Here is a 26,580-nt window from a genome sequence, read left to right as displayed (position 1 = left end):
ACCATGAACATTTTAAATGCATATTCGAGTTATATCCACATCCTGCCTTTAAAAGATTTTAAGAAATATCCCAACATTACAAATTCATTTACCAATAAATTTTTTTATTTGGTTGTAGATTATCTAGCTAACTTGGGGAAAAATTCAAAGACTTATGATATCTTCAAAAGGTTAGACCTTCCCGAAAGTTAGATCAAAGTGGTTTGCCAAATTTCAGATTCAGGCTCAGAAGAAACCAATTTGTTGTTAATAATGCTGTCAATATTTAGTGTTCTAATGACAAGATTGTACGTAGTTTCTTATGACATGTACTCTATAATTTATAAGGAAGAGTCCTCCACAAGCAAAGTTATTTTGTTGTGAAGAAAATACACATTGGAATGGTTTATACCAATCTGTACCATCTAATCGAGGCTAAGGCTTATATCCTCCTCCATATACTAGTCATTTTTGGAATATATATACATGGTGGAATCTGCCCTAACTCCTCCATCATAATGGTGAACCTTTTGAAGAAAAAAATAATTTAATTGATATTATGTTCAACTTTAATAACTTGTGTAGTAGTAATAATTTTTTAATACTCAAAAAGTCAAAGTTATGTCACAATAAAAGGGGATTTATTTCTTAGGATCACCAATTTTTTTTTATGTTTTTTTTTTTACTTTGTTGTGCTTTCTGAAAATGTTACAATTAGTGCATTTGTTAATTAACTGACATCACTACAAAAAACGTGAACGGAAAATTTCGACGAAAAAGTAAATTTCCCACGAATTCGGTCAAAAATACGTTAAAACACCGTTTAATTCCGGACATTCGCCCAAGTCACAAATCACGATATGAATCTATCACAGCCATCAAAATATTGTTCCGGGGTCATTTTTCACAAAAATCAAACTTTGTTCAACATAATCAACTTAGGCTACTAAGTAAGGGTGGCATGTAGGCCGGTTAGGACCGGGACCGGCCCAGCACCGCAAGCCCATATGGGCGGTGGGCCTAAACGGTCCTAACCGGATAGGACCGGGACCGTGGGGAGGTGGGCTGGGTAGTGGGCCGGTCCTATAGGGCCGTCAATTCGGTAAACTCGTTCTAACTCTTAAGTTTTAATATTATAGTTTTATTTACTTTGCTTGATTAATTAAGATGGCTTATTCCTTAAAAAAATATTTAGTAAAAATAAGAAAAAATCCAAGAGTGGTGAATCTAGTGACCAATCTGTTCCTCCTCCACTTCCCCCGGCTCCCCGACCCAGACCTGTTACCCGTCCTACAAATTCTATTCTTGATAGCGATAATAGTTTATTATAATTTACCGAGAGTCAATTTTGACATAATATTGCACCCAGTGAACAATTAAACCATGAATATATAAATGCTCTTTATGGTAATCCAACTATTGATAAAAATGACGATGAAGAAATAAATTTTGATGAAACGCAACCGGATGACGATACACCCACTAGTCCTGTTCCTGAAGTTAACCCAACTAATAATAATTCAAATGATGCCCCGTCTGACCCTCCTGTTACTGCCCCTACTTTTTCTAAACAACCTACTAAACGGGCAAAAACATCTCTTGTTTGACCATTTTTTACTCAACTAAGAGAAAAAAATAGAGCTAAGTGTAAAACTTGTGGCAAAGAGTTAGTTTTTAAATATGTTGGAAGTCGGGAGGGGGGAGGGAGAAGTTTGACTAGACATATATTGCTACACCCTCAAGATAAAGCTAGATATTTTCGTATGAAAGCTTTGGCCGAGGGGACAAGTGCACCTAGTCAGGCTGACCTTAGTACCGGGTCAAATTAATTTCAACCGGGAATTAACACTGTTACCGGTGGTATTTTATATTATGATCCAAAAAAAGATCGGAAAAAATTGGCAAAAATGGTTACTGTTATGTGCTTACCCTATAATTTTCCTTATAACCCTCACTTTGTGCATTATATTAGAAAAGTTTATAATCCTACTTATAAAGGTTTTCCTCGCACAACCGTAAAGAGCGATATTTATAAATATAAACATGAATATGAACAATATTTGCGCTATTTATTTACTCATATAAATTGTCGTGTTGCTATTACAACTGATATTAGTAGAAGTGGTAATGACTGTGATTACCTTACTGTTACCAGTCATTGGATTGATGAAGATTGGATAATGCAAAAGCGCATTATTGCTTATAGAATAATTAATTCACGTCACACAGGGTAGTTTATTTCTAGCACGATTACGGATATTTATAGATATTTTTGCATTAGTGATAAAATAATGTCAGTTTCAATGGATAATGCTACTAGTAACACAAATGCTGTATCCTTGCTTACCACTACACTAAGTCCTGCATTTAGTAACATTTTTCATGTTAGATGTATTTATCATATTTATCATTTAATTGTGGGTAATGGTATGCAAAATTTAAATGTTGAAATTGAAAAGGTTAAAATGGCTCTTAATTGGCTTTTTTATTCAAACCATAGAAGTAGACTTAGAGAATATTTTAAAAGATGCGATGAATTTGGCCTAAGAGAAAGAAAGTTTCCTAAACCTTGTCCGACTAGATGGAATTATATGTATGAAAGTTTAGTTGTTGCATATGAATATAGAAACCCCATAAACTCAACATTTAATGCTCATGTAAGTGATGATGATGAGCACCTTACAAATGCGGATTGGGCTAATATTAAAATACTTATAGATTTTTTAGAAAAAAATTATATTGCTACAAATGAATTTTCTGGGCAATATTATCCTACTATTTCTAACTGTTTAGTTTATATTGCAGAACTTGCAAATTTATTTGATCATATTTCATAGGGTGGGGAAATTTATCAACTTGCTATTAATTCTATGAGAAAAAAGTTTAAAAAATATTTTTTCCCTATTCCCCCTATTTACGGTGTTGCTGCATTGTTAAATCCTACTATAAAATTAGGAGGTCCTCAATTTTGGTATGAAACTGTTTATAATGGTTTAGCACTTGAAGATGAGGAGTTGTTTAAACTTCCGGACGCAATAGCCTCAATTAAAATAAATGTTCAAACAATTTATAATGCTTATCAAGTTGCATTAGATCATGCTAGACCAAATGTTCCAACTCCTTCTTCTTCTAGTTCTCAATCATCTAAAAGAACTGCGGGAGTAAGAGCACTTAGTGCTTGGGCAGGGTTCAGGGGTTCTCAAGGTTCTAGTACTAGTGATTTTTCACAACTAAATGAGCTTGAAGTTTATTTGTCACAGGGAATTGAGGAAGTGAATCCCGACGGCTCCTTTAATATTTTGGAATAGTGGAAGGACAAAGAAAAATACTTTCTGATTCTTTCAAGGATGGCCCGAGATATTTTAACTATTCAAGCTTCAACAGTGGCATCAGAGAGCGCTTTCAGTCAAGCAAGACTTCAACTCGGTGATTATAGAGCGTCTATGAGGGAGAGTTTGGAAAAATCAGTACTTTTCAGAGATTGGATCCGGTCGGAAAGAAGAAATTTTAGACTTGCTGAATCACAACCAGAGGTAGACGAAGCTTACGAAGAAATGCTAGCTGAACTTGCGGAGGATAATGCTTCGCCTGGAAGCGGTGATGACCAAGCTTCTTTTCCGCCACCACTAACGGAAATTCCTCCGGACCTTGAAGGATTTATGAAATTTGTAAGAGATACCATGTAAATTAATATGTAACTTGTATTTTGGCACATCTTGATTAGTTTCTTTTTCTTCTCAATAGTGGTATTAGCACCTTGTTGTATTCATTCCATAGGGGGGAGGAAGACTAAGAAAGATATTGTCATGATTTTTTAATGCTATAATAAAATTATAACGCATTGTTTTGAATATCTCTTTAAAATATTTTTGTCTTTTTATATATCTTAAGATGTATATATAGTATAGTATAGTATAGTATACTATATATACATCTTAAGATATATATATATATATATATATATATATATATATATATATATATATATATATATATATAGGTGAAAATTCTATAATATAATTTACAAATTGCCTTAGATATTTTTATTACCATTTTTTTCTCTAACTTGTATAAAAAATATTTAAAAAATAGAAAGTATCCGTTAGGCCCACTTAGGCCCGCTTAAGCCCGGGACCGACCCACTTAACCCGAGACCGTTAGTTCGTGGTCCCGGTCCCGGGCCGGTTCCAACAAGAATCCCGCGAAGCCCGGGATCGCTTAGGACCGGCCCACTTAGGACCGGCCCACTTAGGACCGGGCCTGCGAAGCCCACTTAGGACCCAGCCCGGCCCATATGCCACCCTTACTACTAAGCCAAGAACCAAAGAGTCCAAATCAACCCAAAACCTTCTCGAAATAAAACTAATCAACCCCGCAAGTCATAAAACTACGATTACACACATGTGGAGCATAAAAAGGGAAAACGGGGTGTAAATACACAAAATGACCGGTCGGATCATTACAGAAGGGGTAGTCCCGTAAAGGAGAAGAATGTTGAAAATTCTCGATTCAATAAAATGATGAGAGATGCTTTTGAGATGTTCCTAGGGGCCCAATCCGAACCAAATAGTGAGGCTAAGAGCTTCTTCAAACAGCTAGAGTAAGCTAGTTGTCCGTTGTAAAAAGGCTCAGTGCATTCCAATTTTTTTTTTTTTTTTTAAGAACCACAATAACAAAACTTTTATATTACTAATATTCTCAACTAGAATCCTCAATGCAACAGAGAGCTTTAAAATGTCAAAATTGTCTTCCGAAACAACCGATGAAAATAAGGAGTAACAACAATAATAACTTGTTTAAAACTAGTGTTCCACCAGCGAGCTGAATACTAAAACACTTAAGCCTTCAACCGGTCATAGAATTTCTGCTTCTCTTGAGTGGTCTGGAAGCGACCATGTCCAAACTTTGAGGATGTGTCGATGAACTTCAGCAAATTCCAAGTAGTGTCATAATCCAAAATTTACATAGTCGTGATGGCACCTAACTCAGTCCGCTAGGTAAGCCAAATACAATTAACACAACTCAAATCAAGTAATAAGAGAGAATGGGTAAAATAATTGAACTTTCTATACAAATTCCAAGGATTAGTAGTACAAATCATGAGTTTCTAAGCTTTAGAATTTACAGAAGCTGGTACGAATAAATACATCACCTGCTTGAAGTTTACATTAACAGATTAGCAAAATCTAAATCTACCAAGGACAAGTGGCAGCTATAATCGGAATGCAGGTACATCTTTAATACCAACTCCCGCCATACACAGCGACTCCAGCTCCAAAATCTGCACGCAAGGTGTAGAAGTGTAGTATGAGTACAACCGACTCCATGAACCCAGTAAGTATATTGTCTAACTTCATTGAAGTAGTGACTAGGTTTTTTAGTTAAAAGATATTCACTATTTTAACTTGTGCAGTAGACTAGCAATAGAAACAGTTCTAGAACATAATAGATAAGAGTAAAAGAAAATAACTATGTGAGGCAGTAAATGATTACTAGAAGAAATCACGGTAGTAAATTCATAACTTTCATGGTGTGAGAAATGTACTCAAGATATCAAATCAAATAGCACAGCAATACCCTTCGTGAATTTATCTCATCCTCACTAAATATATAAATGTAGGTCAAATCAATTGGCACGGCAACACCCTTCGTGCATTTATCTCATCCTCACCAAATATATGAATGTAGGTCAAATCAATTAGCACGGCAACACCCTTCGTGCATTTATCTCTTGCTCACCGAGCATACGTATAACAGTACCAACCATGTGAATGTCACGACTCTATTTTTCCCTCCGTAGGACGTCGTGATGGCACCTAGTCTCTAATACTAGGTAAACCTAATAATTTGCGGAATCAATGAATAATAAACTGAACTCCAATCTCAACACATGATATATAAATATAAAATTGCCATTCAATAATTATAACTCCCAAAACCCGGTGAAAACAAGTCACAAGCTTCTAAGAGCAAATACTAGGTGTCTCTATACATTAGAGTCTAAAGAAAATAAGGAAAAACAAGATAGTAATGATAGAGGGGGACTCCGAGGTCTGCAGATGCTGGCAAATATACCTTGAAGTCTCCACGTGCGGTCCAACTCACTGGTATCTGGTCTGGTGGGAAGAACCTGGATCTGTACAAAAAGATTTGCAGAAGTGTAGTATGAGTACACCACAACGGTACCCAGTAAGTGCCAAGCCTAACCTCGGTAGAGAAGTGACAAGGTCAGGTCAGGGCCCTACTAGTTTAAAAGAAAAGTAAGGCAGAAGATATAATAATATTTTGAAATGACTAAGAATTTAAACAATAAGAAGTTTCAAAAAAATATCAGCACAATAAATAGAAGTAAATAACTGGGGCACTCCCGAGGTACCGCCTCGTAGTTCCAAATGTAAATATGCACGACAGGGGGGATCTCCCGAGTAACCGCCTCGTAGTCCCAAAGTAAATATGCAGTACAGGGGAATCTCCCGAGTAAACGCCTCGTATTCCTAAAGTAAATATGCATTACAAGGGGATATCTCGAGTAAACGCCTCGTAGTCCCAAAATAAATATGCAGTACAGGGGGATCTCCCGAGGAACCGCCTCGTAGTCTCAAAGTAAATACGCAGTACAGGGGGCTCTCCCGAGGAATCGCCTCATAGTCCCAAAGTAAATATGCAGCAGATAACCGAAGGATCAATGAATTTATGGCAAGAAAACTTACAGCAAAAGTTTTAATTTAAATCAGGGGAAATAGGTAATTCAATTAAGCATGTTGCACAAATTTGTAAGTAAGGGTTAAGGCACGTAGACATGCGATACTAGGCTAAACATGATCACTACATATGCTAAGGTAACACAATTAAGGAATTTAAAAGAAGACAACTTAGAAAGAACCGAAATTTTCACAATTAGCCCGTGTACGCACTCATCACCTCGCGTACACGGCGCTCACATATCACAATGTGTTAAGACAATACAAAAATCTAAGGGGATTTCCCCCACACAAAGTTAGACAAGTCACTTAACTCAAATCTCGCTCAATCAATCGATAAGGATGCCTTTCCCTTGAGTTTTCGACTCTGAATGGCCCAAATCTAGCCAAAAGAATTTACATATCATGAACACAACTACGAGAAACTAATTTAAATAATAAATCTATGACTTTATCAAAGAATCAAAAATTCGGCCCAAAAGGTCGACCCGGGCCCACGTCTCAGAATCAGGTTAAAGTCCCAAAGTATGAACACCCACTCGATCACGAGTTCACCCATACCCAAATTACCAAAATACTAGAACTTAAACTTCCATTTTAGGGAATATGTGTCCCATTTCACTCCGAAACCAAAAACAAATCCTCCCGGCAAGTTACATAATCACAAAATAAAGTAGAGGAAGCAATAATTAGGGGTTAGGGCTAATTCTCTCAAAACGACCGGCCGGGTCGTTACATCCTCCCCCTCTTAAAACAAACTTTCATCCTCGAACGAGTATAGAGACATACCCGAGGTGGTGAAAAGATGAGGATAGCTGCTGCGCATATCATGCTCGGTCTCCCAAGTCGCCTCCTCAATCGGATGACCCCTCCACTGCACCTTTACTGACGCAATGTTCTTCGACCTTAACTTTCGAACCTGCCTGTCCCAAATGGCCACTGGATCCTCAACATAAGATAGATCCTTGTCCAACTGGATTGAGCTGAAGTCTAACACATGAGACAGATTGCCATGATACTTCCAAAGCATGGAAACATGGAATACTGGTTGAACTGCAGAGATACTAGATGGTAGTGCCAGTCTGTAAGCCACCTCTCCAACACTCTCAAGAATCTCAAAAGGTCCGATATACCTAGGGCTCAACTTCCCCTTCTTTCCGAACCTCATTACACCCTTCATGGGCGAAACCCGGAGCAAAACCTGCTCCCCAACCATGAATGCAACATCGCGAACCTTCCGATCCGCATAACTCTTTTGCCTGGACTGGGCCGTACGAAGTCGATCCTGAATCAATTTAACTTTCTCAAGGCATCCTGAACCAAGTCTGTACCCAATAACCTAGCCTCGCCAGGCTCGAACCAACCCACTAGAGACCGGCACTGTCTACCATACAAAGCCTCATACGACGTCATCTGAATGCTCGACTGATAGCTGTTGTTGTAGGCAAAATCCGCAAGTGGAAAGAACTGATCCCAAGCACCCCCTAAATCAATCACACACCCACGAAGCATATCCTCCAATATCTGAATAGTGCGCTCGGACTGTCCGTCCGTCTGAGGGTGAAATGTTGTACTCAACTCCACACGAGTACCCAACTCATGCTGTAAGGCTCTCTAGAACCGTGATGTAAACTGCGTACCCCGGTCAAAGATAATAGATACCGGTACACCATGAAGCCTGACAATCTTGCGGATGTAAACCTGAGCCAACTGCTCCGAAGAGTAAGTAGTACCCACATGAATGAAATGAGCTGACTTGGTCAGTCTATCCACAATCACCCAAACTGCATCTAACTTCCTCTGAATTCGTGGGAGCCCAACAACAAAATCTCTAACTTCTGAAGCAATCCACCTGGTCGCTAATGCTCATACTTCATCTGCTGACAATTTTGGCAACAAGCTACATATTCCACTATGTCCTTTTTCATCCGCCTCCATCAATAGTGTTGCCTCAAATCCTGATACATCTTCGCGGCACCTAGATGAATGGAGTACCACGAACTATGAGCCTCCTGGAGGATCAACTCACGCAACCCATATAACATTAGGAACACATAGCCTGCCCTGCATCCGTAATACACCATCATCTCCAATAGTGACCTCTTTGGCATCACCGTGCTGAACCGTGTCCTTAAAGACGAGCAGATGTGGGTCATTATACCGACGCTCTTTGATATGATCATAAAGAGAAGACTGAGAAACCACACAAGCCAAAACTCTTTTCGGCTCGGAAATATCCAATCTGACAAACTAGTTGGCCAAGGCCTGAACATCCAAGGCTAAAGGCCTCTATGCTACTGGTAGATATACTAAGATGCCCAAACTCTCTGCCTTGCGACTTAAGACATCGGCCACCACATTGGCCTTCCTGGGATGATAAAGAATGGTGATGTCATAATCTTTAAGCAACTCAAACCATCTCCGCTGCCGCAAGTTAAAATCCTTCTGTTAAAACATATGTTGTAGACTCCGGTGATCGGTGAAAACTTCACAAGGAATGCCATACAAATAGTGCCGCCAGATCTTCAAGGCATGAACAATAGCTGCTAACTCGAGGTCGTGGACATGATAGTTCATCTCATGCATCTTCAACTATCTAGATGCGTAGGCAATTACCCTACCATCCTGCATCAACACCGCACCGAGAACAATGCACAACCTATCACAATATACCATATAGGACCCCAATCTAGTAGGCAACACTAACACTGGGGCTGTAGTCAAAGAAATCTTGAGCTTTTGAAAGATCTCCTCAAAATCCTCGGTCCACCTAAACGGAGCACCCTTCTGGGTCAATCTGATCATAGGTGATGCAATAGATGAGAAACCCTCTACAAATCGACGGTAATACCCCGCCAAGCCAAGAAAACTCCGGATCTCCGTAGCTGAGTACGGTCTATGCCAACTCTACATTGCCTCAATCTTCTTTGAATATACCTTGATCCCCTCACTCGATACTACATGACCCAAAAATGCCACTGAGTCTAGCTAGAACTCACACTTCGAAAATTTTGCATATAATTTCTTCTCTCTCAAGGTCTGAAGCACAGTCCTCAAGTGCTGCTCATGATACTCTCGACTCCGGGAGTACACCAGAATGTCGTCAATAAACACAATGATGAAGGAGTCAAGATAGGGCTGAAATACACTGTTCATCAAGTGCATGAATGCTTCTGGGGCATTGGTTAGCCCAAAAAACATCACAAGGAACTCGTAATGGCCATACCGAATCCTGAAAGCAGTCTTCGGGATATCCGGCTCTCGAATCTTCAACTGATGATAGCCTGAATGCAAGTCGATCTTAAAGAACACTCTGGCACCCTTAAGATGATCAAATAAATCATCAATACATGGTAATGGATACCTATTCTTCACCGTAACCTTATTCAACTGACGATAATCAATACATATTTGCATGGAACCATCCTTCTTCTTTACAAACAAGACAGGAGCACCCCAAGGCGATACACTGGGCCAAATGAAGCCCTTATCGAGCAACTCTTGCAACTATTCCTTTAACTCTTTCAATTCTGCTGGGGCCATTCGATTAGGTGGAATAGAAATGGGTTGAGTGCCCGGTAACAAATCATGCCAAAGTCAATATCTCTGTCGGGCAGCATGCCTGGAAGATCCACTGGGAATACATCTGAATAGTCCCTCACTACCGGAACAGACTCGATGGTAGGAGTATCAACACTAACATCTCTCACATAGGCCAGATACGCATCACACCCCTTCTCAACCATTTGATGAACTTTAAGAAATGAAATAACCCTGCTAGGAACATGATCCAAGGTACATCTCCACTCTAGTCGCGGTAGAACTAGCATAGCCAATGTCACCGTCTTGGAATGACAATCAAGGATAGGGGAGACAACTAGTCCATGCCCAAAATAACATCGAAATCCACCATATGAGAAATAATAAATCGGCTCTGGTCTCAAAACCACTAAGAACAATCAAACACGACCGATACACACGGTCAACACCAATAGAATCACCCACGGGTCAAGATACATAAACAGGTGAACTCAGAGAATCACGGGATACACCCAAATATGAAGCAAAATAAGATGACACATAGGAATAAGTGGAGCCTGGATCAAATAAGACTGACGCATCTCTATGACAGACCGGAACAGTACCTATGATAACAGAATCTAATGCAACTGCCTCTATCCTAGCAGGAAGGGCATAATATCTGTCCTGGCCTCCCCCTCTAGGGTGACCTCCACCTCTAGCTGGATGTGTAGGTGGGGTGGTAGCTGGTGCTATAATCATAGCTTGAGGACCCAGTGGAGCACGCGGTGCCTGCGAAATCTGTGGAGGTGCACCCCTCCTAAATCTGAGGATATCCCTCACCAAATGACGAGTGTCACCACACTCAAAATAAGCTCTCATAGAACGTGGCTGCTGCGACTGGCTTGGGCCTAATCGACTGGACTAACCACTGGAAGCACCCCGTACAAGAGGCACACTAGACACTGGCGGTGCATAATAAAGATCCTGGGGCCTAGTAGTGGCCGGAGCACTGCTGGTAGCTAGAAGTACTGAATAAATAGGGCAACCCATATAACCTCTGCCCTAACGAACTGTAGTTGGGGCACGAGTACCACTGTAAGTGCCAGACGCTCAAGACCTCTTGGCCTCTCTCTCTTCTCTATCCCGAGTCAGCATGCCCTCTAACCTCCTAGCAATCCCCACCACCTGCTGATACATAATATCCATCTCTAACTCTCGGGCCATGCTCAATATGATGCTGGGTTGAGCCCCTCAATAAACCTACGAACCCGCTCTCGAACAGTAGCAACCAAGGCTGGTGCATGCCTAGCCAAATCACTGAATAAGACCGCATACTCTGACACGGTCATAGCACCCCAGCGCAACTGCTCAAACTCTGCACGCCAAGAATCTCTGAGACTCTGGGGAACATACTCCATCAAGAACATATTTGAGAACTGAGTCCAAGTAAGTGAAGCTGCCTTAGCCAAACTATCCAACCCGTATGTGCGCCACTACTGATAGGCCGCTCCTTTAAGCTAGAACACAGTGAAAGAAACCTCACTAGTCTCCGCAATACCCATAGTATAGAGGATACGGTGGCACTCCTTAAGAAAACCCTGGGCATCCTCTGACGCCAAGCTACTGAAAGTAGGAGGGTGGTACTTCTTGTACCTCTCGAGCCTGAGCTTCTTTGCCTCAGAAGCTGCTGCCCTAACCTCAGGCAGAACTAAAGCTACTGGCTGTATCGGTATGATCTCTGGATCCTGGTCTACCTAAATTCGCGGCTCTGGGTACCGGCGAAGGGAGTCTATGCTCCTCCCTCGGCCTAAGATGTGGTAGGAGCAAGTTGTATCAATCCTGCCTAAGCTAAGGTACTGAACATGCTCAAGAAATGGGCTAGAGTCTCCTGGAGGGCTGGTGCAGTAACAAGCGTCTCATGTGCCTGCCCTCCAACTAGAGCTACTTGTGGCTCCTCTGTGGTAGCTCGCGCGGGTGCTTTGGCTGCGCCACGTGGACGTCCCTGGCCTCTACCCTGATCCCGACCCCGACCTCCCGTGGCTCTAGCAGTGGGCGCGGGTGTCTGATCATCTGATCAAGCTGTACGTGTCCTCACAATCTGTGAGAGAATAAAAAGATAGAAATTTAGAGTCCGAAGTCAAAATCTCGCATGATAAGGAATCAAAGAAAGTGAAACTTTTCCTAAGCCTTTTGAAGATAAGTACAGACGTCTCCGTACCGATCCGCGAGACTCTACTAAACCTGCTTGTGACTCATAACACCTATGAACCTAGAGCTCTATACCAAGTTGTCACGACCCTATTTTCACCTCCGTACGACTTTGTGATGGCACCTAGTGTCTAAGACTAGGTAAGCCTAACAATTTGTGGAATCAATGAATAATAAACTGAACTCCAATCTCAACACATGATATATAAATATAAAACTGCCATTCAATAATTACAACTCCCAAAACCCAATAGAAACAAGTCACAAGGTTCTAAGAGCAAATACTAGGTGTCTCTATACATCAGATTCTAAAGAAAATAAGGAAAAACAACATAGTAAGGATAAAGGGGGACTCCGAGGTCTGTGGACGCTGGTAGATGTACCTTGAAGTCTCTACGTGCGGTCCAACTCACTGGTATCTGTTCTAGTGGGAAGAACCTGGATCTACACAAAAAGATGTGCAGAAGTGTAGTATGAGTACACTACAACGGTACCCAGTAAGTACCAAGCCTAACCTCGGTAGAGTAGTGACGAGGTCAGGTCAGGGCCGTACTGGTTTAAAAGAAAAGTAAGGCAGAAGATATAATAAAAGTAAGGCAGAAGATATAATAATATTTTGAAATGACTGAGAATTTAAACAATAAGAAGTTTCAGAAAAATATCAGCACAATAAATAGAAGTAATCAACCGGGGCACTTCTGAGGTACCGCCTCGTAGTCCCAAATGTAAATATGCACGACAGGGGAGATCTCCCGAGTAACTACCTCATAGTCCCAAAGCAAATATGCAATACAAGGGAATCTCCCAAGTAAACGCTTTGTAGACCCAAAGTAAATATGCAGTACAGGGGGATCTCCCGAGTAAACACCTCGTAGTCCCAAAGTAAATATGCAGTACAGGGGGATCTTCCGAGGAACCGCCTCGTAGTCCCAAAGTAAATATGCAGTACATGGGAATCTCCCGAGGAACCGCCTCGTAGTCCCAAAGTAAATATGCAGCAGATAACTGAATGAACAATAAATTTATGGCAAGAAAACTTACAGTTAAAGTTTTAATTTAAATCAAGGGAAGCAGGTAATTCAACTAAGCATGTTGCACAAATTTGCAAGTAAGGGTTAAGGTACGTAGACATGCGATACTAGGCTAAACATTCACTACATATGCTAAGGTAATGCTATTATGTAATTTAAAACAAGACAACTCAGCAAGAACCGAAATTCCACAATTAGCCAGTGTACGCACTCGTCACTCGACGTACACGGCGCTCACATATCACAAAGTGTTACGACAATACCAAATCCTAAGGGGATTTCCCCCACACATAGTTAGACAAGTCACTTACCTCAAATCTCGCTCAATCAATCGATAAGGATGCCTTTCCCTCGATTTTCTGACTGCGAATGGCCCAAATCTCGCCAAAAGCAATTATATATCACAAATACAACTACGAGAAACTAATTTAAATAATAAATCGATGACTTTAGCAAAGAATCAAAAATTCAGCCAAAAAAGTCGACCTGGGCCCATGTCTCGGAATCAGGTAAAAGTTCCAAAATACGAACACCTAGTCGACCACGAGTTCACGCATACCCAAATTACCAAATTCCTAGAGCTTAAACTTCCATTTTAGGGACTATGTGTCATATTTCACTCCGAAACCAAAAATAAATCCTCCCGGCAAGTTACATAACCACAAAATGAAGTAGAGGAAGCTAAATCGATACACTAGAAGTGCCATCCCGCTAAAATTATCCTCCGAACGGCTCGAACCTACCCAAAAGCAACTCAAAATCATCAAATAATGCCATAGGAAGCAAACCCAAACGATAAAGGTCGAATACTCACACATTTACTCAAAATCAACCAAAAAGTCAAACCTAGGCCCGCACCTCGGAACACGACAAAACTCACAAATTCTGATAACTCATTCAAATACTAGTCCAACCATACTAATTTCATTCAAATCCGACTCTCAATTGATGTTCAAAACTCAATTAATCACTTTAGGAAAATTTAGACAAAACCCCCCAAATTTCCCTTTAGAAATCATCAATCAAATGCCAAAATCGAAGATGGAATCATGGAATATAATAAACAACTAGTAGAAAATACTTACCCTAATCCATGTGGTGAAAATTCTCCCCAAAATCGCCCAAATCCGATTCTAGGGTTCAAAATACGAAAGAATGAGCTAAAATCCCGAAATTCCAACTCTTAACCCAGCTGCATATGCCGCATTTGTGACCAAAAGTTCGCAATTGCGGACTATTCACAATTGTGACCACAGGTTCGCAATTGCGGAGGCACAATTGCAACCAGATGTTCGCAAATGTGATAGTTCACAATTGCAACAAAAAGTTCGCAATGTGAAGTACCAGCACCAGCAAACCCATGCTTCACCAAAATGAACTGAAACCACCCCGAAACTCATCCAGAACCTCCCAGACACATATTATATATGAATTTCAATCATAAAGCACGCTACAGACCTGCTCGCGCACTCATAACATTAAAAAGAGGTCGTCTTGACCCGATATTGATCATGGTCAAAATCCACATTTCTTAACTTAACTAGTCTCTCAACCTATAATCCAAAATAAACTCGAGCCCCTCGGACCCCATCAAATCATAACAACATGTCACGACCCGGAATTCCCACCTTCGGGACCGTGATAGCTCCTAACATTTTACTTGCTAGGCAAGACATCATTAGATGTATTTATTAATTATTTTTAACAAACTTCAAATACGATGATAATAAAGAAATAGAATAGTCTGAAATAAGATAAATAATCTAATAGGTGACGAAATTCAAATACAACCTTGGATCTGGTGTCACGAATACATGAGCGTCTACGATACTACAAATAATGGTCTGAAATAAACATAACTGTATGAATCAAATGAATAGCTAAAAGAAATAGAAGGGGACTTCAGAGCCGCGGACACCGTGCAACTATACCTCAAGTCTCCTCGGAGTAGTTGGATCCGAGCAAGTCTACGGTACGCCACTGTGACCAACTTCGGTATCTGCACAAGAAGTGTAGAGTGTAGTATGAGTACAACTGACCCCATGTCCTCTGTAAGTGACGATCTTAACCTCGACGAAGTAGCGACAAGGCTAAGGCAGGTCACTTACATTAACCTGTACGCAATAATAATAATAATAACAACAGAATGACAGGAATTGAAGTAAAGCATATAACTCATATCAACGAAACTCAAATCAACCAGCAGAGAGTCCCAAATAATAGGTCATATAGCTCATCTCAACAACTGAGGCCAATTCAACAATCACAACAAGTATAACTTTCATCAACATGTTGCAGCGTACAACCCGATCCCACAATATGAACTTTAAACATATCCGTTGCAGCGAGCAACCCGAACCCCTCCATATAATCATCTGTCAATATCATAGTCCATTCTTATTCCACCTTTTCAATTCATTTCTTTTCAATTTCTATTGCGGCGTGCAACCCGCTCCCCAAACAATGTTAATTAACAATAGTAACTCAATAACTAAGATTTACAAGAAATCATACATCAAGAGTACAAATGTACGAGCAATAAATAATAACATGATAACTAAAGAGACCTGAATTACTCGGATGTCTCCACTTACCAACTCAACGGTATCTACTTTTAACAATATGTACATGTGAAACTACTTCAATGAAGGCAACAATTAATACAAAACTATAAGGCAACAAGGCATAAGATAATTTAGATATATAAGGGAAACAAATAGAGACAAGTAGTAAATAAGTATATCATCAGGGAGGGGACATACAATTTGGTACAAGGAATACTAAATGGCAAGTAATAATTATGGCATAGAAGTCAAATAAGCATGTAGCATTTAGGGCATGAAACAAGACATAACATGAAGCAAAGAAGATAGGGAAAATAAGCAATGTAACGGTTAAGTCATTGAATAAAGTAATTAATGAAATATGGGAAAACATGGAAACAAGTAATTTGACGGCGTATATACACTCGCCACCTCGCATATACACCGCTACACATAAAATTCACATAGCACGTAGCTCAAGGGTTCCTAATTCCCTCAAATCAAGATTAGACCCAATACTTACCTCACTCCTCAATCAACTCAAGATTCAACCACGGCCTTACCTTTCGAACAAGCCTCCAAACCAACCAAATCCAACAAATTATTAACTAAACGATTCAAAATAAGCCTTAGAAACTACCCACAAATGAAAGAGTTTCAATTTAGATCATTATTGAAAAAGCTAACAAAAGTCAACCCCGGGTCCGTTTTGTCAAAACCCGAGGTTCGGACAAAAACTCGATCATCCATTCATCCCCGAGCCCAGTTATGCAATTCAATTCGAAATCCGACCTCAATTCGAGGTTTATATCCCAATTTTACAAAAGTCCCTAATTTCTTTCATGGAAATCCTAGATTTGATGTTGAAATCTTATGAAATATAATGGGTAATTGAAAGAAAGTAGATTAAAGTCACTTACTAATGAATTTAGGAACAAAAGATCTTGGAAAAATTGCCTCTAAGGTGTTTCGTGTTGAGAGTTTGAAAGAAATGAGCTAATTCCCATTTTCCCCATCTTTTACCCAGATGCAGTTATCGCAATTGCGATGCAAAGTTTGCAATTGCGATGATCGCAAAAGCGATCAAACCCTCGCAAATGCGAAGAGGCCACTGAGCCTGTTGTCCAATTTTGTCGCAAATGTGAACCAAGGTAGTCCGTAAATGCGAACTATACTTCGCAGATGCGAAGAAGCACCAAGTGGACAATGGTCGCAATTGGGACCAAAACCTTCACAATTGCGAAGATGCAAAGTCGCAAATGCGAAGAATGTCTCGCAAATGCTAACTCTCCCTAACCCAGCCCATGCTCGCAAATGAGACACATTGTTCGCAAAAGTGAGGCTCGCATTTGCGAGCCAGACCTTGCTAATGCGAGATCTGCAGACAACACCAGAAATAGAAGTGCATAATCTATTCCTCTAAGTCCAAAACCACTCCGTAGCCTATCCGAAACTCACCCGAGCCCCTTGGGCTCCAAACCAAATACGCACACAAGTGTAATTACATTATACGAACTCGATCGCACGATAAAAACACCAAAATAACACTTAGAACTATGAATCAGACACCAAAACTAATGAAATTTTCAATGAAACTTAAGAACATGCAATTTCTCAACCGGACTTGCTAATCATGTCAAATCAACTCTGTTTTGCACCAAATTTTGCAGGCATGTCATAAATACTGAAACGAACCTATACCAAGTTCCAAAATTGAAATCCGAACCCAGTAGCAACCTCGTCAAACTACGGTCAAATTTATGAGTTCTTTAAACTTTTAAACTTCTAGTTTTCAACAAATTACTATAACTTCTTCTTAGGAATCCATGGGAGTCCAACAACTAAATCCATAGTGATACGCTCCCAGTTCCACTTAGGAATCTTTAACTTCTGAAGCAAACCACAAGGTATCTGATGCTCGTACTTTACTTGTTGATAGTTTAGACACCGAGCTACATATGTAGCTATATCCTTCTTCATCCTCCTACACAAATAATGCTACTGCAATTCCTGATACATCTTGGTGGAACCCTAATGAATAGAATACCGAGAACTGTGGTCCTCCTCAAGAATCAACTCACGAAGCCCATCCACATTGGGCACACAAATACAACACTACATCCGTAAAACCCCATCATCTCCAACAGTAACCTGCTTGGAACCACCATATCACACTATGTCCTTAAGGACAAGAAAATGGGGATCATCATACTAACGCTCTTTGATGCGCTCATACAAGGAAGACCGAGCGACTGTGCATGTTAAAACACGTCTGGGCTCTGAAACATCTAACCTTACGAACTGATTGACCAAAGTATGAACATCTACTGCAAGCGTCCTCTCACCGACTAGGATATATGCAAGGCTACCCATACTCACTGCCTTTCTACTCAAGGAATCAACCACCACATTGGCCTTCCCGGGATGATACAAAATGGTGATATCATAGTCTTTCAACAGCTCGAACCACCTCTTTTGCCTCAAATTGAGATCTTTTTGTTTGAACAAATACTATAGACTCCGATGGTCCATGAATACCTTGCACGACACGCCGTAAAGATAGTGCCTCCAGATCTTCAGTGCATGAACAATGGATGTCAACTCTAAGTTATGAACATGGTAATTCTTCTCATGAACCTTCTACTACCGCGACACGTATGCAATCACCATGCCATCCTTGATCAACATTGCACCGAGCCCAATATGAGATGCATCACAATACACCGTGTAAGATCATGAACCTGTGGGCAATACCAACACTGGTGCCGTAGTCAAAGCAGTATTAAACTTCTAAAAGCTCAACTCACACTCATCCGACCATCTGAACAGGGCACCTTTCTAGGTAAACCTAGTCAATAGGGCTGCTATGGATGAAAACCCCTCTACGAACCGGCGATAATAACCCGCCAAACCTAGGAAACTCCGGATCTCTGTAGCTGAAGTAGGTCTTGACGAGTTCTAAACTGCCTCAATCTTCTTAGCATCCAACTACAACATGTCCCATAAAGGCTACTGAGTCTAACCAAAACTCACACTTTGAAAACTTGGCATATAACTTGCAATCTCTCAGAGTTCGAAGTACAATCTGAAGATGCTGTTCATGCTCCTCTCGACTGCAGGAGTAGATCAAGATATCATCAATGAATACAATCACAAAAGAATCCAAGTAGGGCTTGAACACCCGGTTCATCAAATCCATAAATGCTGCTGGGGCATTTGTCAGCCCAAATGACATCAGTAGGAACTCATAATGCCCATACCGAGTCCGAAAAGACGTCTTAAGGACATCCGATGCCCTAATATTAAACTGATGGTAGCCAGACCTCAAATCAATCTTCGAAAATACCTTGTCACCTTGAAGCTAATCAAATAAGTCATCAATCCTCGACAACAAATACTTGTTCTTGATAGTGAACTTGTTCAACTGCCGATAGTCTATACACATTCTTATCGACCCATCCTTCTTCTTCACGAACAACACGGGTGCACCCTAGGGTGAGACTCTAGGTGTAATGAAGCCCTTATCAAGAAGATCTTGCAACTGCTCCTTCAATTTCTTCAACTCCGGCGAGCCCATACGATATGGCAGAATAGAAATGGGCTGAGTGCCTGGAGCCAAATCAATACAGAAATCAATATCCCTGTCGGGTGGCATCCCCGGCAAGTTTGTAGGAAACACCTCTGGAAACGCACAAACAACTGGTATTGAATCCATGGAAGGAACCTCCACACTAGAATCACAGATATAGGCCAAATAAGCTAGACATCACTTCTCGACCATACGTCGAGCCTTCAAATAAGAAATAACTCTGAAGCTAGAGTGGCCAAGAGTCCCTCTCCTTTCTAATCGAGGCAACCCCCGCATGGCTAAGGTCACTATCTTGGCGTGACAGTCCAATATGGCATGATAAGGTGACAACCAATCCATACCCAAGATAACGTCGAAGTCCATCATATGAAGAATAGGAAGTCTACACTAGTCTCAAGACTCCTAATAGAAACCACACACGAGCGATAAAAATGATCTACAACAATAGAATCTCCCACAGGTGTGGACACATACACAGGAGCACTCAAAGAATCACGAGGCACAACCAGATATGAAGCAAAATAGGATGACACATAGGAATCAGTAGATCCCGGATCAAATAGAACTGAAGCATCTCTATGTCAAACTGGAACAATACATGTGATAACGACATCAGATGACTCTGCCTCAGGCATGGCTGGGAAAGCATAACATCAGGACTAGGCCCCACCACTCTGAACCACATCTCTGGGATGGCCTATAGCTGACTGGACTCCACCTCTAATGTCCTGACCTCCACACCTCTACCTCTGGCTGCCTGACCTCTACCTCTAGTTGGTTGAGCGGGCGGTGAAACAACCGGTGCTGGAACTATGGCACAATAAACCTGCTGAGATCCGCTGCTCGCCAATCTAGGGAAATACCTCCTGGTGTGTTCTATGCCCCCACACTTAAAGCACCCCCTCGGCTGTTGAAACGAGGACTGACCCTGACGGTCCGAATAGCCGCTGTAGTTACTCTAGAATGGTGGTGCACTGATAGGAGGTGAATGTGCACCGGATGCTGGCTGCTCAGAACGAGTCTTGTAAGAACCACGACCGCCCGAAGCACCGTGGGCTATCTGAAGAGCTAACTGAAATGGCCTAGGAGGATGGACTCTACCAAAAGATCCCCTACCTCCATATGAGGCACCACTGAACCCACTGAAGTGACGAGGCCTCTTATCTGACACCAACCCCCTCTCCTGAGCATGAACCAACTCGATCCGTCTCGCAATATCTACGGACGTTTGGAAAGAAATGTCACTCCCAGTCTCTTTGTCCATCTGAAGCCTGATAGTGTAAGTGAGCCCATCAATAAATCTCCTCACTCTCTCACTCTCAGTAGGAAGTAAGATGGTGGTGTGGCGAGCTAGGTCCACAAATTGAGTCTCATACTGGGTGACAATCATACTACCTTGCTGAAGACATTCGAACAACCTACGATACTCCTCTCTTAGAGTGACAGGAATGAACTTCTCTAGAAATAGCTGTGAGAACTGATCCCAGGTAAGTGCAGGTGACCCAGCTGATCTAGTCAACATATAATCTCTCCACCATCTCCGGGCGTAACCAATCATCTTAAATGCGACAAAATCGACCCCATTGGTCTTAACTATACCCATGTTCCGCAGCACCTCATGGCAATGGTCCAGAAAATTCTGTGGGTCCTCAGAAGGTACGCCATTAAAGTGAATTGGAAAGATCTTGGTAAACATATCCAACCTCAACGAAGTAGTGACGAGGATAAGATGGGTCACTTACATTAACATGTACGCAATAATAATAATAATAAAAATAGAAAGACGGGAATAGAAGTAAAGAATATAACGCATATCAACGAAACTCAAATCAACCAGCAGAGAGTCCCGAATAACCAGTCATATAACTCATCTCAACAACTGAGGCCAATTCAACAATCACAACAAGTATAACTTTCATCAAAATGTTGAGGCGTGCAACCCGATCCCATAATATAAACTTTAAACATATCCGTTGTGGTGCGCAACCCAACCCCTCCATATAATCATCTGTCAATGTCATAATCCATCCTTATTCTTCCTTTTCAATTCATTTCATTTCAATTTCCGTTGCGGCGTGCAACCCGCTACCCAAACAATGTTAATTAGCAATAGTAACTCAATAACTAAGATTTACAATAAATCATACAACAAGAGTACACATATACGAGCAGTGGAGAATAACATGATAACCAAAGGGACTTGAACTACTCGGATGTATCAACTTACCAACTCAATGGTATATGCTTTTAACAATATGTACAAGTGAAACTACTTCAATGAAGGCAACAATTAATATGAAACTATAAGGCAACAAGGCATAAGATAATTTAGATATATGAGGGAAATAAATAGAGACAAGTATTAAATAAGTATGGAATCAGAGAGGGGATAGACAATTTGGTACAAGGAATGCTAAATGGCAAGTAATAATTATGGCATAGAAGTCAAATAAGCATGTAGCATTTAGGGCATGAAACAAGACATAACATGAAGCAATGAATATAGGGAAAACAAGTAATTTAACGGTTAAGTCATTGAATAAAGTAATTAATAAAATACGGAAAAGCATGGAAACAAGTAATTTGACGGTGTATATACACTCGTCACCTCGTATATGCACTGCTACACATAAAATTCACATAGCACGTAGCTCAAGGGTTCCTAATTCCCACAAATCAAGGTTAGACCTAACACTTACCTCACTACGCAATCAACTTAAGATTCAACCACGACCTTGCCTTTCGAACAAGCCTCCAAACCAACCAAATCTAGCAAGTTATTAACCAAAAGATTCAAAATAAGCATTAGAAACTACCCACGAATGAAAGAGGTTCAATTTAGTTCATTATTGAAAAAGTCAACAAAAGTCAATCCCGGGCCCGCTTGGTAAAAACTCGAGGTTCGGACCAAAATCCAATCACCCATTCACCCCCGAGACCGATTATGCAATTCAATTCGAAATCCGACCTCAATTCGAGGTCTAAATACCAATTTTACAAAAATCCCTAATTCTACCCAAATACTTAATTTCTACCATGGAAATCCTAGTTTTGATGTTGAAATCTTATGAATTGTAATGGGTAATTGAAAGAAAGTACATTAGAGTCACTTACCAATGAATTTAGGAAGAAAAGTTCTTGGAGAAATCGACTCTAAGGTGTTTAGGGCTGAGAGTTTAAAAGAAATGAGCTAATTCCCGTTTCCCCCCTTTTTTACCCAGCTGCAGTTATCGCAATTGTGATACAAAGTTTGCAATCGCGATGATAGCAAAAGCGATCAACCCCTCGCAAATGCGAAGAAGCCACTAAGCTTGTTGTCATCGCAGATGCAACAATTTTGTCGCAAATGCAAACTAAGGTAGTCTGCAAATTCAAACTATACTTCGCAAATGCGTAGAAGAACCAAGTGGACAATGGTCGCATTTGCGACTAAAACCTTCGCAATTGCGAAGATGCAAAGTCCGCAAATGCGAAGAATGTCTCGCAAATGCGAACTCTCCCCAACCCCGCCCAGGCTCGCAAATGCGACACATTGTTCGCAAAAGCGAGGCTCGCATTTGCGAGCTAGACCTTGCAAATACGAGATTTGCAGACAACACCAGCACCAAAAGTGCATCAGCTATTCCTCTAAGTCCAAAACCACTTCGTAGCCTATCCTAAACCCACCCGAGCCCCTCGGGCTCCAAACCAAACATGCAAACAAGTGTAATAACATCATACGAACTCGCTCGCGTGATAAAAACACCAAAATAACATTTAGAACTATAAATCAGACACCAAAACTAATGAAGTTTTCAATGAAACTTAAGAACATGCAATTTCTCAACCAGACGTCTGAATAACGTCAAATCAACTCCGTTTTGCACTAAATTTTGCAAACAAGTCATAAATACTGAAACGAACCTATACCAAGTTTTGGAACCTAAATCCGAATCCAGTAGCAACAAAGTCAAACTACGGTCAAATTTATGAGTTCTTTAAACTTTTAAACTTCTTGTTTTCAACAAATTACGATAAATCAAGTTAGGGACTTTCAAATTCGATTATGGATATACGCCCGAGTCCCAAATCACGATACGGACCCACCTGGACCGTCAAAATACTGATTCGGGTCTGTTTGCTCCAAATGTTGACCAAAGTCAACTCAAATAAATTTTAAGGCACGATTTCACATTTTTCGTCAATTTCTCATTAAAACCTTCCGTAAGAAAACACGGACTGTGCACAAAAATCGAGGAAGGATAACAGAGCTAATCGAGGTTTTGAAACACAGAAATGAGGGCTAAAACTGAAAATGACCTATCGGGTCATCACACAACAAGTCCCAAAATATAACACGGACCTACTCAAGGCGTCAAATCTCACATAGCAACATCAAAACCACGAATCACATCACAAATTAAACTTTATGAACTTTTGAACTTTCAACTTCCAAAACTCGTGCCGAACCATATGAAATCAACAAGGAATAACCTCAAATTCTGTACACAAGTTCCAACTCCGAAACCACAATCCGAACTCGATAACATCGAAGTCAATTCCCGGTCAAACTTATGAACATTCCAAACTTTCAAATTTCCAACTTTTGATAGTTCCGAAACTTTCTAGAAACATCCAAATGAAATTCCGAGCATACGTCCAAGTCCAGAATCACCATCTGAACCTACCGGGACCATCAAAACTCCGATCCGAGACCAAACACACAAAAGTAAAACTTGGTCAACTTTTCCAACTTAAAGCTTCTGACATGAGATTCATCCCTCCAAATCCATTTTGAGGCACTTCAAAACCAAAATCGATGATTCGTACAAGTCATAATACATCAAATGAAGCTACTCAAGACTTCAAACAGCTGAACGGAATGTAAATGCTCAAAACGACCGGTTGGGTCGTTAATCCTCCACCACTCAAACATACGTTCGTCCTCGAACGTGCCAAGAGTCATTGCAGAGCCATCAAGTCACTGCATGAGATCACCATACACATACCCACATCACCCCAATCCATATAAGTGTGCAAACTCAACATAACCGAAAATTCTTCATTCAACCTAATCCATAAACCTTGGAACCCAATTTCCAGCATCCGAAATTCATTATAAGACCCAAATTCTCACATCCATGCACTGCATAAGTCTGAACAAGCTGTATCAAGCCATAACCATAACCCAAGATGCAATCACATGATATACCACATATCTCAGATACTCACAACAATAACTTCTTACCACAATAGCTGCCTAAAATGAATCTAGTACCGGTAGTAAACCTTATACCAAATAAAACCTCATTCAAAACCTTTGTACACTGCCGATGATGAAAGAAACATGCAGAAACTCATAACCACTCATCAGATCAACAAGTCATGGAGCTCTCGTGTCAAATAAGGACTATAGCCAAATTCTGAGCGAAAATATGGTATCATTCTCCCAGATGTTCCTCATCCCAATACGATAGTGCAAATCTTAGATCTAGAAACCTTATCTCCACCAATATATGCAGCCCAACCGAGAAGTCACAACAAAGCCATATGGAGCCCCACACAATGCAGTTTCGTACACCAAACAAGTAATAATTCAGACATGACAGATAATAGTAAAAAAGTCAAATAACAAGGCTACTAAGCAGGTTAAGCAGATGGGGTAATATTAACATCTTCCTATGAACTATTTCAAACAAGTAAAAGAAAAACACATGAAATAAGCATAAGGAGTTACATCTCATCACAGGACAGTTGTGGCACGCAACCCGATCCAATCATATCAATCCACACAAGGGTATCCATCGAGCCATAATGCTCGGGCTCACTAATCACATGTGCGTCAACATCAAGAATGATAGAGTGCACAAATATAACTGTGGGAAGAAGATTAGGCATAAACAATACTGAGAAAAACAAGCACAACTATGGTGCAATAAGCAAGTCAGCATCACGAGGGCCGTCTCGCCCATAATGTGATAATGCCTAAATAGAATTACAATATGCGTGCGAAAAATCATGTAACCCTCACAACCCTTCATTGCATAATAGAGAAACACATAACATAGACCAAGGCGCGAATTACATCCATTCCGCCTGATGATATACCTGTGGTAACAGCTGCGCAAAAGCAAGCAATTCCAATCCGATACAGAATACACATTCTCATTAGGCTCACAAATAATACCCAAACCAATTTTTGATTATTCCCAAATAGGTAAATAACCTTCCAAAAGTCCATAGTAAATTTTCCATAACACTTACCATCAATCATCCAATCCTCAACATTTCTTCACAATTCGCAATCAAGGAATAGTTTGCCAACGAGAACATCCAGTCTTTGAACCTCATGAATACTAGAATCTCCATATCCTATGTCAACACCGCTACTCAAATGGCTGATGTCACTCATACTCCATCATCTTAATGAGAAATACCCATAAGTCTAAACACAATGCACCTGCCAACATGTGCACTCTTCTCCGACAATATCAAATAGTGACAACATTCTCTTAAACACTAGAAATCGTCAGTTTCATCAAGAACTCATATCCTTCCCATTAAAACTAAACCACAACCTTGAACTCGCGGCTTTCAACCTCACACGACGCACTGCTTCTAACATACTAACTTGTGAAAATACGAAAATCTCATAATCATCTTTGAACCACAAGAAAATTGAACATCTCATCAACCGAGAACTTTTCATTTAACTCAATTTAGGAGAACATTGCCACATGCAATATAGCTTCTATACCTATAGAAAACATCAACTCCGACCGTGGCCATAACCATGGTGAATCCTTCCGAACTCATTAGAATATAACCGAGTCATCATAACTGATTTCCTCAACCTTAACCGAGCCACACAGACTACCAACCCGAAAGTAACTCTATCTGATATGCTCACTCTAAAGGAACCTTCTACGAATTCGAAGCCGTTTCTTGAATCTCTCCAATATTTCTATGTAAAATCATTCTTGGCATAGAAATACCGTAGATCTGGTTACAATTCACTACCGATCTCA

The 26,580-nt window shown here is 40.6% G+C and overlaps 1 protein-coding gene across 1 annotated transcript; it reads right to left on the bottom strand.

Moving 5' to 3' along the window:
• Positions 1-20,531: 20,531 nt before the first annotated feature.
• Positions 20,532-21,176, bottom strand: LOC138907374 (uncharacterized). The gene has a single exon (XM_070197972.1). It carries the CDS (start codon positions 21,174-21,176, stop codon positions 20,532-20,534), a length of 645 nt encoding a protein of 214 aa, XP_070054073.1.
• Between the last annotated feature and the right edge of the window lie 5,404 nt (positions 21,177-26,580).

The sequence above is a fragment of the Nicotiana tomentosiformis genome, chromosome 3 (assembly GCF_000390325.3).
Source record: "Nicotiana tomentosiformis chromosome 3, ASM39032v3, whole genome shotgun sequence".
Classification (NCBI taxonomy): Eukaryota; Viridiplantae; Streptophyta; class Magnoliopsida; order Solanales; family Solanaceae; genus Nicotiana; species Nicotiana tomentosiformis.
The sequence above is the reverse complement of the archived record's forward strand: the minus strand, read 5'-3'. Positions and strand labels throughout refer to the sequence as shown.